Genomic DNA, 17,382 nt, shown 5'->3' on the forward strand with positions numbered 1-17,382 from the left:
TTAAAAATATAACAATATCTTAGCAATTTTTCTGATATTGGGGAGCATAAATAACAACAGATATTTTACAGTTCTTGTCACTATTTAAGCAAAGAATTGTAGAAAATATTGCAAAATTTGCAAGAAATAGTTTACACTTTCTGAAGTTTTGAAAAGTGTTTCTTAAATAGCACACAAATTGCAAAATTATTAGACATATTTCAAAAACGTTTTAGAATTGCATTATTACTGAAAACTTTTTCAGAAAAGACAGTGTACTTTGTGAGAAAAAGACACACATTTCATCTGTTATGATATGAATTTCAAGATTAGCATTTATTGAGGTAATATTGGAAAGAGCATTTCAGAAATTAATAAACTTTTGCAAAATTAGAGTAAAACTTTATAGCATTTTCAACAATCATGTTTGCAGAACACAAGTTGATTTAGGACTTTTGTACTTTGTGTACTGTTTATGTGCACTTTGTTTAATGTAATATTATGCTACAATATAATACAATTATTAAAACAGACATTATTTTACTGTCATGTAAGTAAGGCAATATATTTTGACAAGTATCTGGAATCTTCTTGTAAACATTTTTTACCACAATTGTGTTTCTCATCAATCATACACTGGAATTCATTGCTAAAAAGTTGATAATTTTGATTTAAAAAATTCCCATATACAATAGTACACCATGTAAACAATATTGAACTAAATTATTATTTTTTAACATAAACAATTAAATACATACCATTTATAAATTACTTGATACCATAATGTCTGTCAGAGGATTTTTGTTAGTCATACTTGGTTTCTCTTCATTGTAAAATGTAAATGAATCAATTATAAAATTCATTACCAACTTAATAAGTATTAACTTAAAAAGTTACAACTCATTGACATACTCATATATATATTCAAAGTACCATAATACATTTCATGTAGAATGAATATTCAAAACACTTATTTTACTTTTATTATGGTGCCAAGCCAATTTTTGCATACAAGAATACTTTTCTGATTAAAGGATGTCCATGAAAAACATGGAATGATTTAAAAATGGATTTTCAAACAATGTATATGTTACTGGCCAAACTAGTTTGTCTTAGGTCAAACTGATTTAGAATTATTATTCAAGTATATTAATGGTTAAAATAAAATTAAAAGGCAATCAATTAGATGAACAATATTTATTCAAACATAGTCTACTTAATTATAAAAAACGGGATTAATGTTACTCTAGGTATTGAAGGTGGCAGCTCGTCTCTGATTCCTGCAATCAGAAGACAGGGAACAGTGGGGACGCACATTCTAACCTAACCTAACCTATTCTAATAAATTACCATAATTATTAGCAACCAAATTATTAGAATAGGTTAGGTTAGGTTAGAATGTGCATCCCCACTGTTCCCTGTCTTCTGATTGCTAGAATCGGAGACGAGCTGCCATCTTCAATACCTAGGGTAACATTAACCAACTAGTTTGTCCTATGCATGTCAGGATATACTAGTTTAGCCCAGGACAATCTAGTTTGGCCTAAATACTTTAGACTTAACTAGTTTGACCTAAGTGGAACTGATTTATGTACTATAAATAGGTGCCAGTGTAAAAAAAAAAATGATTTTGTGTAATTTGAAATGCTTCCACAGTACACCCTGTAAAAATAAATAAAAGATTAAATATTTTATGTGTTACACTAAGAAGCACAAATAAGTTCATTTTTAATTTTAGTTTCACTCTAAAAGTTATTTTTATTATTTCGTTTGAATTTTTGAAAATATTTTCGAAAGTTAATTACCTTTAAAAGTGCATGGCTTAATAAAAAAAATACAAACTGATAAGTACCGATTAGCTTATTTTTATTGTATAGTTTTGTACAAGTGTTGTGTCACTTCTAATCAATACCAACTAGTTTGGCTGGTAACATATACATGTTATTTTGTAGATTATTAAATTATTTGCAATTTTTTCCTTAGTATCAATACATCAGGCTTTGGGATGTAAATACGTAGATTATAAAATAATTTATACTATTGTTGGATTATTACATTTTTACATTGGGTCTGTAGATGATGGCTTATGTATACTTTTATTGGATGATTTTAAACCGAAAACAGTTAATTATTTTTAAGAAAACATTTACAACTTTTCTATTAATGTTACAAGCATCCCCACATCATTGGATAGTTGCCCGGTTCCCACACTCCAGTTCATTTTGAATTGTATATGTCAACAGCATATCTAAACTTAGTTTATAGTTCATTGGAACCAAATGATTTGCTAAATTATTGGGCTATTATATGGCATTATAAATTATTTTTCATTTTTAATGTTATGCTTCTTATTGGTGTTCCCATCTTTTTGGTGATGCTTGAATTACGAGAGTTTGGTTTTTCATCACAATTTGTTATAGTTTTTCTTTATGCCATTTGACTTCGTTCATTGTCATCCTGAATTACACTAAACAAATAAAATAACAACTCATAATTTCAAATATATTTAAAATTCAGTCAGTAGAACAATAATCCCCTCTATAAAATACAATTTAAAAAAACTCCTCTTGAAATTGTTTTGATATTTTTGTGGACATCCTTTATTTCTTATTTCATTATATTTTAAATTCATTGTATTATTTTTTTTATTAATATAAATATTTAGTAATATAAATATAATTTTTTATTTTTATTAAATGCAATGTTTATTGCAATGTTTTTCTTTACCTATAATTTTAACTGACTGCTCGTTAATATTACATTGATGTTTATTTGTATGTAAATAAACTAGGGATGATAATTTAATTTTTCTCCTGCTAAATGTTATTTTAATTTAGTCTGTAATGTTCTCAAAGTTTCTCTTAAGTAACAACTGAGAACAAGCTCTTTGCACTCAAATTTATGCAGATTCTTTAAATGTATAAATACATTTAAAGGAAACTGTAGCTTTGTAAACGAAATATGTATACTAATTAATTTTCAAATTTATCAGTTACAACCTCATGACTTTTGTTAACAAATGGACCTATTGTGAATTACTTATGATATAAATACAATACAACATACTCAGAACACCTTGTAAATTTACAGCCGTATTTATTAAATAAAAAAAAAGTTAGTATTTAGTAAAAGTTAGTGTTCTGAGTATGTTGTATTGTATTTATATCATAAGTAATTCACAATAGGTCCATTTGTTAACAAAAGTCATGAGGTTTTAACTGATAAATTTGAAAATTAATTAGTATACATATTTCGTTTACAAAGCTACAGTTTCCTTTATGTATACTTTTAATAAAATTCATGTTTGGCTCAAGATTAGATCAAGTGTGGATCAAAACAGTGTTCTACGGCCCATTAATACAGAAAGTTGCTTATGTGTGGTATAATCAAACAATGAAATAAAAAACTTGAAAAATGTTTTACTTTTGACTCCCTGAATTTTGTTAGTTGTGGTAATTTATTTAAGATATTAAAATGGAATCACTAGTCAGAAAGAAAATATTTTTTAGACATTTGGTAATTTCAACTGCAAGAAAAGTTGTTGATTATTTATGTACCAAAATAAATTTATTTAGATTGTCATTTACATTTCTTTATGAAAGTAAGCAGTAATCGTGTTTTATTAGATAATAATAATTAAATTAATTTGAATTTTTAGGGTTGTGATCGACAAGCTCTGGTTTGGGATATGCGTACTGGTCAATGTGTGCAATCTTTTGAAGGACATGAAGCTGATATAAATACTGTAAAATTTTATCCTAGTGGAGATGCTATTGCCACAGGTTCTGATGATGCAACGGTAAATTATTTTAATAATTTTGCATAGTGTTCTCAAATCTATTCACTATATCATTTACATGAATGCATAAAATAATTATATGTACTAGATAAAATAGGAGACAGTAATCTTTTGTTGTACTTTAATGACTATGAACAAAATGAAATGAAAAGCAAGTATTCTGTCAATAAATTTATGCTCATCAAGCAAAAGATATAACTTAAATGGAATGGATTACAAATATACAAATATTTCATTTAAATTATACCTTTTGCTTGATGATGATAAATTCTTTGACTGGAGTATTTGCTTCTAGTTTACATTTTGTGTTTTTATTTATTAAAATAATTCCTAAAAATGGTTGTCTCCTGTTTTTTGTCAAAAATCTTGATTTATATCACTGTTATCTTTTTATAGTTATTAAGTATATACTTTTATATTATATTACTCATTTTAGTATTATTCTTATTGTTTTATTGCTTTTTTCTTATTGAAATAGAAATGAATGTTTTTTAATTGCAATATTATTATAGATCATATTAATCTACATTCAGTTAAGTCATCTTAATTTATTAGCTATTCATTTTGCAGATTAATATTAAGTTGTTCTTTCATATTTTATAATACTAAAGTTTTTCTAATTATAACTTTTTAAAATATGATTAAATTGATTTGCAGCATCATAATTGGTTTAGTTAGCTTTAATTTATAAATTATGAAATAATCGTCCAACTAATGCCGAATACTGTTGGCCTAGAAATGGCTATAATATTAATGATTTATAAGACAATTTGGCACTAGAGTTAGGCATTAGGTGCCATCTCTTGATAAATTTAATAATTATAATTTTAATTAAATAATTTAGAAATACTGGAAGAAAAGAATCGGCCCGGAGCGGGACTCGAACCCCAATCCTGCTTATTGTGCAGATGCGTTGCCAATTACGCTACCCGGACCACCGGTCCGATTTCTTCTTCCAGTATATATAAGCTTACATTATAATCATCAATGGTTATAATGTAATTTATAAATTTATTTATTATTGATTTTTTTAATAAAAATCTGGATCCTAAAATAAAAGGTTGGCATTCGATCAATTTTAAACTTTGTGTTAATTTTTTCAAGAATCTATTTATGTTGTTTTATGAAGAATTTATTATATTTTCAAGTCAACTTACTGTTACTTCTGTGTTGGATGGCAAAAAGGATTAAAGAAACAGACTAAAATATGTCTACTTAATTTTCAATTTTCTTAATAATTAATTAATGGTATGAAACAGTTTTCTTCAATAAAATCAATAATTAAGAAAATTGAATTTTTAATATTATTTATACTAAGTATTGGAAAAGTATTTTAAAATTTTAGGAATTTTGTTAAACTTATATTATTATTATTTATTTTTTTTTTTTACAGTGTCGATTGTTTGATTTACGAGCAGATAGAGAAGTAGCTGTATATTCAAAGCAAAGTATTATATTTGGTGTCAATTCTGTTGATTTTTCTGTTAGTGGTATGTATGATCTATTTTTTAATCTCTATTAAACCACTTATTTATTATTATTATGTTGGGTTTTGTGAGTTATACTTGGTTGACACCGGTGACTATGTACTATGCCAGATCAGAGTCAAGGCATAGCAACCAAAACAAGACAAAAATTAATTAAGTGTGTCAGTGTGTATGTCTGTATTTGGGAATTTCCTAACAATATGACATGTATTCAATATAGTGGCCTTCTGTAGTATGATGTATGTGCTTCTATTCAATTGTAATGTACCCAGGCTTTTGTGTAGTATGTGTGGTATGACACCTGTAGAGGAGAGAACAACAGGTACCATTACAATAAATACCTTATCCTTATCCAGATGCCTTATTTCCTGAGAGAGTTCTGTGTACTTGCTGATTTTTTCCATGCATGTATTTTGTACATTGTGAGTGTTTGGAATGGATATGTCTATAATGTATGTGATTTTATTGTGTTTGTCAAGGAGTGTGATGTCTGGTTTGTTGTGGTAAATTGTTTTATTTGTGATATGGCTCTGTCATAGTACATTTTGTGTTCGTTGTTTTCCAATACTGTCTCTGAAATGTATTTGTAGTATGGTTCCTGGATGTCTAATAATTTGTTTGCAAGCTCTTGGCATATTATATTTGCTACTTGATTATGTCTATGTAAATAATCTGTGTCAAGAGCTTGCAACCAGAAGTGATGTGTGGTATGGTTTCTGGCATGATGAGGCATTTTCTGCATGTGTCATTTGTGAGTGTTGTATCTTTGAGTGTGTGTTTTCTGTAGTTTTCAGTATTTATGACCTGATCCTGTATGGCAATCATGAACTCTTCCATCTGTTTTATGCAGTTTTGTCAACAAAATCCTGGGACAGGTTGTAGGATGAGTGTTCATATAGAAAGCATAGACACTATTAGCAATCACGGGCTTGAAAGACACTCCATGCCTATGATTGCTAATAGTGTCTATACTTTTTATATGTTGTGTCATGTTCGTATGATGTGAGTGTAAGTTTAATGGTGTGTCATTTCAGTATGCTAGAGTTGCTGCTTTATGTAATTGTGATGTTTCTTGTTTTTTGTTGAAAAACTCTCGCTGTATCTGTATTTGTTTGTAGTGAAAGTTAACTATGTCAATCAGGCCATGTCTGCCATCTTTATGTGGAAGGCTTAATCTTTCTATGGCAGATTTAGGATGATTTGCTTATGTTTAGTAAGTGTTCTTGTTTTCCTTTGGAGTTGCTCAAGATCTGTGTGAGTCCAATGTATAACTCCAAAGAATATGTGAGTACTGGGATGACATATGTGTTTATTGCTTTAACTGCGTGTTTTGCATTTAACTGTGTTCTGAGAATAGCATTTAACTCACTTTGGTATTTTTTAATTAAACTTTGCTCTATTTGTGTATGTTCTGTTAGTCTGGCCTGTTGGAATCCTAAATACTTGTAGAACTCGCCCTCTTCCATGGATTCAATAACATCTCCATTTCTAACTGCAAAATCTTTTTTCCTTGAGACTCCTTTTTCTATGTGAAGTGTTTTGCATTTGTCTAGGCCAGGGTTGTTCTTTTTTTCTAATGGGACAAATTAGAAATTTACATATATTCAGCTGGCCACAAAGGTACTTTATATTACAGTAGAGAACCGAAAATCGGAATCAATTGTGGACTGGGGTTGTTCAGATTAGTGATTTGTTCCGATGTTCAAATTTTTCTCTGTTGTGTGTCGCTTCGTGTTGAATTTTTCTCTGTTGCGTGTCACTTCGTGTTGAATTTTCGTCGATTTTCAGCCTAACGAAAATTTTTATAATAATAATCGAGGCTATTGTGTCGTTAAAAATTATTTCTGCATTTTGTACAAACAAAATAAATATATTGAAGAATATAAAAACATGAAAATTATACTTTAGAAGTAAATCTAGTATCAAAAACGTTCGATTCGGCACAACACAGTCCGACTGAAAATCGTTCCGATTACTGGGTTCCGATTAACAAGTCTCTACTGTATATGCTTTTAAAAAGTTCAAAATGTGAATATTAAATTTAAATTTAATTACAGATATATAATTACAAAAAATACTGTATTTTTGACAATAAAAAAGAATTATACTCACACAAATAAAAATAAATTCAATGTAATTTTTGACATTGCCTTCTTTTTATAATATTGTTAGTATCTGCTTTTATGGCACTAGTCTTAATTCTGAAAATGTTAGTTAAATGGGAATCATTTAACTTATTTCTTTCAGCAGTTTTGATGTTTTTTGTGCATGAAATGGTTCACAACAACATGATATGCATGTGAGATAGTACAGGTTTCTAGTACCAATTACCTCATTACATCAAAGTGTATCCAGTTTAAAACTTACTTTACCAAAATAAATTAAAATATACCTAAAAAATTTAGGATGCAGTGGGCTGCATAAAAATATTAAGTGGGGCACAAGTTGGACATCCCTGGTCTAGGCCAAACTCCATTTGTATGTCCTTGGTGTATGAATGTGTGATTTGTATGAAGTTGTTTTTGTGTGGATGCATAAAGTTTTATGCTATCCATGTATATTAGATGTGACAGTGTAACCATATTACATGTTGTTTAACATATTGGATAATGTGTTCAGGGCTAAGCAGAACCAGAAAGGACTCAAGGAATCTCCTTGAAAAATTTCATGCCTAATGAATATTTGGTTTGTTTGAATGGAAGTGTTATGAATCCTGAGATGTAGTGTTGTTCACCAGTGCTGCATTGTGTTTTGGAAGAATGCAGTGAATGATGGATGTATTTTGTACATGTATAGAATATGTAGCAGCCAACTGTGTGGAACACTGTCGAATACTTTTCTGTAGTCTATATATGCCAGGTTATGTTTCTGTGTTGTTTGTGTGCTTGCCATAGAATGACTGAATCTATGAGTAACTGTTCTTTGCATCCCCTGTGATTTCTAGGCAACCTTTTTGTTGTTCTGTAAGAATGTTGTGTTCTTGAACATGTTTGTATATTTTGTCTGCGATACAGGATGTCAATAATTTGTAGTGTGTTGGAAGACATGTAATAGGTCTGTATTGTGTGGGGTCTGTGGTATTGTTGTTTTTAGGTTTCATGTAGGTGATGCCTTGAGTAAGAAAATTTGGCATGTCTTGTAGATTGATGATCATGTGTGATTAGGTGTTTAGTTAGTTCCTGCTGCAGTGATAAAAATTTTTTGTACTAGAAATTGTGAATGTTGTCTACACCAAGTGTCTTCCAGTTGTGTGTTCCGTTAACAGTGTTTGGACATCGTGTATGTTTATTTCAGCACAGGGCACAGTTGGTATGTTATGCAAGTTTCTGTCCTCCTCCTTCATCCAACCTGCATCAGCATTGTGCGTGACAGCACTGGACCAAAGAGAAGACCAATATGTTGTGAGTTCTTCTTCTGTTGGTGTGCCACTGTGCTGTGTATCAGTGTTTGTCTTGTTACCAGTTTGTCTGTAAAAGAGTTTTACGAAAAGTGAAAGCTTTAGGACTGATCCCGTTCTTCTGAGCTAGCTTGATGATGCAGTTTATCTCTTCGTTTTTGTCTTGGGTACTATTGCAGTGTGTGTGTGCTCGTGCAGCGAGCGCTCAGAATGCTGCGAGTTTGTACGCTGGCGGGTCGTGCGAGTTCCATGGGATAAAGATTGGGTTGTAAGTAGTCTTTCTGTATACCTTAGTACGGAAAGCTCCTTGGTTGTCGAGCTGTATGGATAAATCTAGAAAGTGTATATGCTTATCGTTTTCTTGCTCGAGTTCGATCTCGAGGCCGAATTTGTTATCATTGATGTCCGTTATGAATTGGTGTAAGTTGGGTTCGACATTCCAGAAAACAACCACATCACCAACGTACCTTGCATATGTTAGGATTTGCGTTGCATATTTTGGCAGGAGTGCATTCTCCAGAGTTCTTAGGACCATCTCGCATAAAGTACCTGCCAGGGGGCTACCCATGGCCACACCCTTACATCGGAGCCACCAGAAGATCACTCAAGGAAAGGCTGGCGGAACATCAGAGAAATATAAGAAGCGAACAACCATGCACAGCATTGGCGACTTACGTTCTGGCAGATCCCGATGAAGTCCAAGCTGAATGGGCACAAGCAAGATTAGTACAAGCAGTTCGCAACATAAAGCACTTCCAGTATACAGAAGCTTGGCATATCTGCAAAGCAAGCCAGAAAGGACAATCTATCAACTTCAGAGAGGCTAGTAAAATATCTGCAGCCTGGCGCTCAGGCGACATGTAAACGTCAGAAACCGTAGTTATTGTCTCTGCACAGCTCCTCTCCTTCCCGATGTTTTGTGCGCCGTTCGGCTTGCACCATAGTTTATGTTTGTACTTTTCTTTTAATGTCTCCAAGGAGCATATTATTTTTCATTGTCTGTTATCTTATTCTCATGTAATGTGTTATTTAATACGCATCGATGTAGAGATGGCACATGCAATTCCCTTTAGAATATTTTTAAAAACGTTCCAAAGTTTGTTCGCTTTTGCAAAATTTCGATGTGTTCAATTTTTTCTTTTTGGATATTTTCCTGAAGAAGGTCGTTTAACACGACCGAAAACGTTCGTACCGAATAAACACGGCTGCATTTTATAAGGTGGCATATGTGTAGTGTTTTATGTCTATCTTATCAGTGGTGGTTGACGAAGTTTCTGTAATATCATTAGTGGTAGTTGTGTGTGTGCTATTATCTGTGCTTGTTGCTGGATTATCCTGAAAGGTTATGTGATCTTCATTAGTGTTAAATGTTTGTGTGTTGATGTATTTGGTCAGCAACTTGTTGTTTGATAAGTTCAAGTGTTGTTTGTGGGATAAGGTTGTTGTGTATAATTGTTCTTTTTTGACCCTTCGTTTGGTGACAATGAGGTTGTGTGAATCTATAGTGTAGTTGTTGTCTGTACGCTGTCATGTTTGTTTCAACTTTTGTGATTGCTTAGTAAGTACAGATGATAAACTCATTCATTTCTATTGTCCATTTCATCCGTTGGTGTGGTTTTCCAGCCTTTGTGGTCTGTGGATTCATTGCCACAGAAACATCGAGGCTGAGTTGGTTCCTCACATCTATTGAGGGCATTGCAGTAGCCATGCTTGGGCCAGTTCTCCACAGAATGTGGGTGTAGTCACTCATAGCTTAATTTCTCCTCATAGAGCTCACTGAATGGGTATCCCTACCAGGAGCTTGTGCTCCAGCCTGCATTGCTGTATGAATCAGTAAAATTACTGGGCTCTCTTATCATGACCAGATGGTGACCACGGGAGATTTATTATTGTTATTATTATTATTATTATTAATTATTTTCAGATTTCATTGATTTATTCAAAAACCAAAATTCTTTGCTATATGCTTCATTTTAAAAAAAAGATGATTAAGCTTTCTCTGCATTACAGATTTTGTAAACTTTTTATTGCCACATTGTAGTCACTGTTTCTGTCTTGCTGAAATTGCTGCTTTCATAACTTTATTTTAGAGACTAGGCATTCATACTAGAATATGCAGTGGATGTTTTGTTTTTCCATTTGAGGGTGTTGGTAACTATAGTGTGGGCTCCATACATGGCTTAGACAAGTAAGGCACTTCTATGGAAAATATTATTTATATTCTGCTACAAACATTTTTAATCCACATCCACATAAAATTTCCTGTCATTGATCTATACATGGTATTTCAAAACTATATGTCAGAAATGTAAAGGCAGGTAGAGGGGACCTAAATAAGCAGATTTCATAAATGAATGTGGGTGCAGAAATGCAGCGAGAGCGGTGCTGTTTGGTGGATGAAAGCGCTTTGCTGGCTTGAATCGTCATTCCCCAAACGGATTTGGAGCAACATGCATTGCTACATCAATACGGAGCTTGCCGACATGCATTTCATGTATGGGGCTGTGCAAGGAAATGCAGTGGCTGCTCACTTCAGCAGGATCATCAGGAATCACCTGGACGCTGTCTACGGCCAGCATTGGATAGGACAGGTGGATGGACACCGCGCTCCCCAGATTTGATGTGCTTGGATTTCTTCTTTTGGGGTCACATTAAGAGCATGGTGTACGATAGTCCCATAACATCTGAAGAAGATCTAGTTGCTCGATTGTCTGTTGCTGCTGGGAATGTGCATGACATACCTGACGTTTTTACTAATGTACGCCAATCCATACACTGCCACTGTGAATCTTGTTTTGATGTTGGTGGGCACTCTTTTGAGCAGCTATTGTAAATTTCTTGATAAATAAATTGTTGCTTTCCTTTCTCTTTACTTGTGTTTTCACTTACCTGTTGTTAATAATGCCTTATGTGCTAGTACTTCAACGCTGCATTTCCGCACCCACATTCATTTATGAAATTTGCTTATTTAGGCCCCTGCTACCTGCCTTTACATTTCTGACATATAGTTTTGAAACACCTTGTCTAAGATAACAGTAACTACATAGTTCTTCAGAAAATTTTTTAGTATATTTTTCAGTCCTTTAAAAATGATCATCAAGGATAATTTAGCTCCATTACCGAAAGCTGTTAAAGTCATGGTAAACACCTGTTCTTTTGTCTGTTGTTTTTCATTTAACTGACTTTATGCCATAGAAATCATAAGAATCTGAAGAAGAAAGGTCAAACCAGAAAGGACTTTGTTCGTGTGCCATACACTGCTTTTGTGGCCATTGCATGCAGTGAATAATGAACTTTATTGCTAGTTCTTTTGCACTTCCTGGAATTATCTGTGCTTTTGATGAAAAATCATGTTGAGTGAGCTTAACTTTAACATAAAAATCAGCCCACCATTCTCTGCTTGCTTTCAGTCTTGTATTGGAAGCTTTGCTAGTTTCTATTTATGGGCAAAAATGCATTTACATTTATAGCAAATCCTTTCTGTTTCTGCTTTTTTATTGATCTTACTAAAGTCTCTCCTAATCAAGATTTGTGCTATAGAATTCTGAAAGGCAACACTTTCTTACTTCAGAGATTGTTAAAAGTTGAGTTTCATTTCCTTTTGTCTTCACTATCTTGCCATTCTCTACCCGTTTACAACCTACTTTAAAGTTTTGACTACAGCAGAAGTATTTCAATCTCTCTTTTGTTGAACTGAACTAAAACTATGGTTTACTATACTACTGGTTTAAATATGGTAATATCATAACATTCTTGTTTTGTGGGATTTCTCAAAGATTAGAATTACTGGTAGTTGTCTTGAACACCTCTCTCAAGAATTCATGCCTCTCTTTCACAGTAAAGGCATTTTATGTATGGAACTCTCAAGTTTACTACTCAGGATATATATACTTTTCTAAGAAGTCCCTCCCCATATGGGACAACTGCATACATAGTTGTTTGGGGAGTGGTGCATTCTTCCATGGCCCAAGCTAGACATAGTGCTGTCTTGTTTTGTCTCCAATGTTTTTTCTTCTGTTTGTTGCATTTTTTCTTTTGTTTATCTTGCCACTGCTGTGGAATTTGCCACCCACATGTTTGCTGTGCATGGATATCCATATGCCAGAAAGGAGAATCCTGGTAGTTGAGGAGCAATGTCCCCAACACATTGCTTTGGCCTCTGCTTCCAATAAACAGGCAGCTCAAACCGGGTTGTGCTCTAGTCAATCAGCTGGTCATTGAGTCCTTAGGATCTCGGCTCTGAGTCAACTGATTGCTGTAGTCCAAGCAGATTAGTCTTCTGCCTTTTTATGTTGTGAGGGTATAGCTCCCTGGTGCATCAATAAATGTTGCTTGGTGATGTCAATAGATGTCACACTGTGTGGCATCCCCTTGTTGGGCTCGATGGTGGATGGGGTAACTGGAAGCTGAAATTATTTCTTGAAAGAAATTAATATTTTGTTACTCCAAATGTTTATCAGATAAAAATTTAAGATCACTGTCTTTCCGCATTAACAAAGTTTTGATGAGTAATGCACAAAATATCTCATAAACACTTTCAACATGTATGAAAAGTCTTCTTCAGGCAAAATGAAAACAAATTTTAGAATGCTGATATAAATTTTAACATTACAGTTAATATGTTCTAATTGGAGTGCATGTGTTACTTTTAAATGTTTAACATTAATTTGTACTAATTGGAACACACATGTTAAATTTAAATGCTGTGCTATTATACTTACACATTTAATCACCAGTCAAACTATTATTGAAAATTATTGGCAGCAGAGATTTAATTTCTTTAAATCATTAAATAGTGAAATCCATATTTTTTGGAGCTCAAGGGTGGGCTTATTTCTCAATAAATAATGTTTTCCAGATGAGTAAACAGTTGTCGTTTTCGCATTGTATGCGGATGGAAGATTCATTCCACAGGGGTGTAAAATAATGATTGAGAACCCTTATAACTACAACTAGCTAAGATCAACAATATCATCTTACATAGAATAAAAATTATGAAACATAGAATGAACAAAAAACTGCAAAGGCTCAAGTATTCCAGCAAGCAAAGGAAAAAGTATATTTCAGTAAAATATGAATATCACAATTACTCCAATGTTACAGTACTAGAACAAGTCCACCAAATCTTAGAATTTGGTCCCAAGCATTCATCCCTCCTCCATAAAGGATCTAAGCCAGCTAATTCCACCAGTTATGGCAGCAGTAAGGAACTGTTTGCAAGAAAATCAAAAAATAAACCTAGAAATTGCTGCCATTTTGGAAATACACTTGTCCCAGTGATATCAAACACCTAAGCTGATCAACAAGGATGTAATGCAGTGAAACAGTTCTTTTTAAAAAGAGAACTTAAGATTGATCATTTCAGACAAAGCACAGTTTGCACAGTTTGTGTTGTGCAAAAACAAGAATTTTCTACTTAGAGAAAACCAACTTTTTTACAATCTGGGTCTGTATTATTGGCTTTTGACCCAATGCCAACTGTTCTGAATAAAACAAAGAAGGTTATCACCTTGCCATTTAGATCCCTCCACTAATGTAGCATGTCCGAGATTATTCTTTGAAGCAAAAGTACACAAACCATAGTGGCTGTTGTTCCCCTTAGTAAATAAACACACACCCTACATATTTCTTAGAAAAGCAAATGGCAAAATTTCTAAAATCCCTAAAGCCCCCACTCTGATCTAGTTGTTACATCAGCCATCAAAGCAAAAATGATAATCAACAAAAATCTAGGTACTTTACCATAAAACTTGTATTCATTTTTCAAGATTGATGTTATCAATATTTTCCTTTATCCTTTGGTACCATATTTCAAGGCAGTAATGTTGGTAAATGCACCACTACTTAACAAAAGTTTATCTAGGCAACAAGTTTTAGAAATACATAAAGCTCTACTACTAATAATAGAAAACAATTATTTTTGTTTTAATAACCAAATTTTTCTTAAAAAACATGGAAGTGCCAATGGGATAGTTACAGAATTAATCATGAGAAATATTGAATTTAGAGTTTTCTTGCACATTTATTAATCCAGTACTATATATTAGATATGTAGATAATATATTAATAGTGTGGGATAGAACTAATTTCAAACTTTTGCATTTTATACAGCAATTATCTCAGATATACACTTCAGTCAATTTTACTGTAGAAAAAGAAAAAAGGTAGCAGTATCAGTTTCCTAGATTGTCTAATACAAAAAATGTTTGAAGGAGTTTAAACTTATGATATACATTGAAACAATCTATATTCTCGTGTTATATCAGCAACTTTATTCCAATCACCTAGCTACATAAACAATAACATAGCTGCACTTATTCAATAGAGCCTACATATTACCAACATTGCAACATTTGGTATGAAAAGTGTTACAATTTATTAATATGGCAAAGCATAGGGCAGAATACACTTACACGAAATTCAAGGGCATTCACACCATGTGCAAAAATCCCTCTTTTCACCATCAAAATTAGAAATAATAAAAAAGGATTGCATTTATATAAGCCTTTTCATTCCGTATCTTGGGTCTGTGTCCTTATACATTACCAGATTTCAAAAGTCAGGATTTAACTTTTCAATAAAACCACAGCTACCCTTATGCTATGTACCCTTATGTATCCTTACGTATCTTAAGTACCCTTATGCTATACTATGTACTGATAGAGCCAAATTAACTACATTAGAAAAATCAGGCATATATGTAATCAATAATATATGTCTACTGGAGTTAAACAAACTATAAAAGATATAAACAACACCTTTTTAACAATCCAGCAAATGTTTAATTTGCAGGATTGTTAAAAAGGTGGCACTATTGTTTATTATATTTAGTTGTTATATTTTCTTTTATATTTATTTTGTAATTTTGATTAACCCATAAGCACATTTCTGTTAGTCTGCACAACTGCGATTTTGAATTTATTTTTTGTAAATTTTGAATACTTTGTTCTTAACTGTAGAATAACTGATGAAGACCGCTGAAATTGGACGAAAACGTTTTTAACAAATTAAACATTTGCTGGATTGTTATAAAGGTGTTGTTTATATCTTTTATATATGTAATCCCCTTACAACACCAAAACAATGATGGAAAAACTGATATATATCAGGGCCACAACTAGAAACTTACAAAGCTGTATAGTAGAACATCAAGATGACATTTGTAAAAATAAAATTTCCACAGAACTATCTAGAAGGGTTCTCAGTCATTACTTTACACCCCTGTAGAATGAATCTTCCATCCTCAAATAATGTGAGGACCACAACTATTTACTCATCTGGGAAACATTATTTACTGAGAAATTGGAGCTGTATGGGTTTTATTGAGAAATATGCCCACTCTAGAGCTCCCAAAAATAAACTATTAAATAGTGAAATTCATAACTGTTAATTAAATGTGTAAGTGTAATAACACACCTCTATTTAAAATTTATTTTGTATACTAGTACTTTCTATATATTAACAGGACTTATTATACTGGAAATTATGGATGCAGATATTTAGTCTTAGAGATCAAAAATAATGTTCTTTATTTAGTTCACCTGAACACATACACTTTAAACATGTGTTTCGGACTTGTTTGTCCCTCCTCAGCAGGCCTTTAGACGACACTTCCTACAATTAACAATAAAAACATTTCTCGGTACAATTACAACTAAAATTAGTTTAAAAAACAAACATTTCTCGACAATAAATTTAAATTCTTACAATTTCTGTATTTCCGATCTTCGCTACATTTCCACTTAAACTCGCGATCCACAGCAACCATACAATTTTACACATTCCTAATTTTTATACATTAAAATCAGTTTAAAATGATAATTTACTATTTTAAACTGATTTTAATGTATAAAAATTAGGAATGTGTAAAATTGTATGGTTGCTGTGGATCGCGAGTTTAAGTGGAAATGTAGCGAAGATCGGAAATACAGAAATTGTAAGAATTTAAATTTATTGTCGAGAAATGTTTGTTTTTTAAACTAATTTTAGTTGTAATTGTACCGAGAAATGTTTTTATTGTTAATTGTAGGAAGTGTCGTCTAAGGCCTGCTGAGGAGGGACAAACAAGTCCGAAACACATGTTTAAAGTGTATGTGTTCAGGTGAACTAAATAAAGAACATTATTTTTGATCTCTAAGACTAAATATCTGCATCCATAATTTCCAGTATAATAAGTCCTGTTAATATATAGAAAGTACTAGCATACAAAATAAATTTTAAATAGACTTAATTATTATGCCTTTGTGTCCTTTTTAAGTAATAACACACCATTTAAATTTAATATGTATGTTCCAATTAGAACATTAACAATAATGTTAAAATTTATATCAACATTCTAAAATTTGTTTTTGTTTTGCCTGAAGAAGACTTTCTATAAATGTTGAAAATGCTTGTGAGATATTTTGTGTTTATTTTTGTGCAATACTCATCAAAACTTTGTTAATGCAGAAAAGACAGTGATTTTATCTGAAATTATTTTTTTAATTATGGAGTCTGTAAAGTACTATTTTAGTTTACAACGATTATCGATTCTACCGTGTGCTGGAAATAACCGTTAACCTACCGGGTACTTTACGCGGATTCGCGTTAGCGTGCCAGGCCTGGACTTTAAGTGTGCACCGAATTAAATAATGACAAGATTTGTCAATAGAAAAAAATCAAAGATTTAATTAGTCATTTAGCAATAACTATGTACAATATTTAGTAAAAATCAAACAATA

The 17,382-nt window shown here is 32.1% G+C and overlaps 1 protein-coding gene across 1 annotated transcript in view; it reads left to right on the forward strand.

The window, feature by feature from the left end:
* LOC136982004 (guanine nucleotide-binding protein subunit beta-5-like) overlaps nucleotides 1–17,382 on the forward strand; it is a 61,540-nt gene that overhangs the window by 38,146 nt on the left and 6,012 nt on the right. The window contains 2 exon segments of the mRNA XM_067278439.1: nucleotides 3,638–3,778; nucleotides 5,172–5,268. Of these exon segments, the coding sequence (XP_067134540.1) occupies nucleotides 3,638–3,778; nucleotides 5,172–5,268 (238 nt within the window).

The sequence above is a fragment of the Centruroides vittatus genome, unplaced genomic scaffold, assembly GCF_030686945.1.
Source record: "Centruroides vittatus isolate TY-2023 unplaced genomic scaffold, ASM3068694v2 contig_8, whole genome shotgun sequence".
Taxonomy (NCBI): domain Eukaryota; kingdom Metazoa; phylum Arthropoda; class Arachnida; order Scorpiones; family Buthidae; genus Centruroides; species Centruroides vittatus.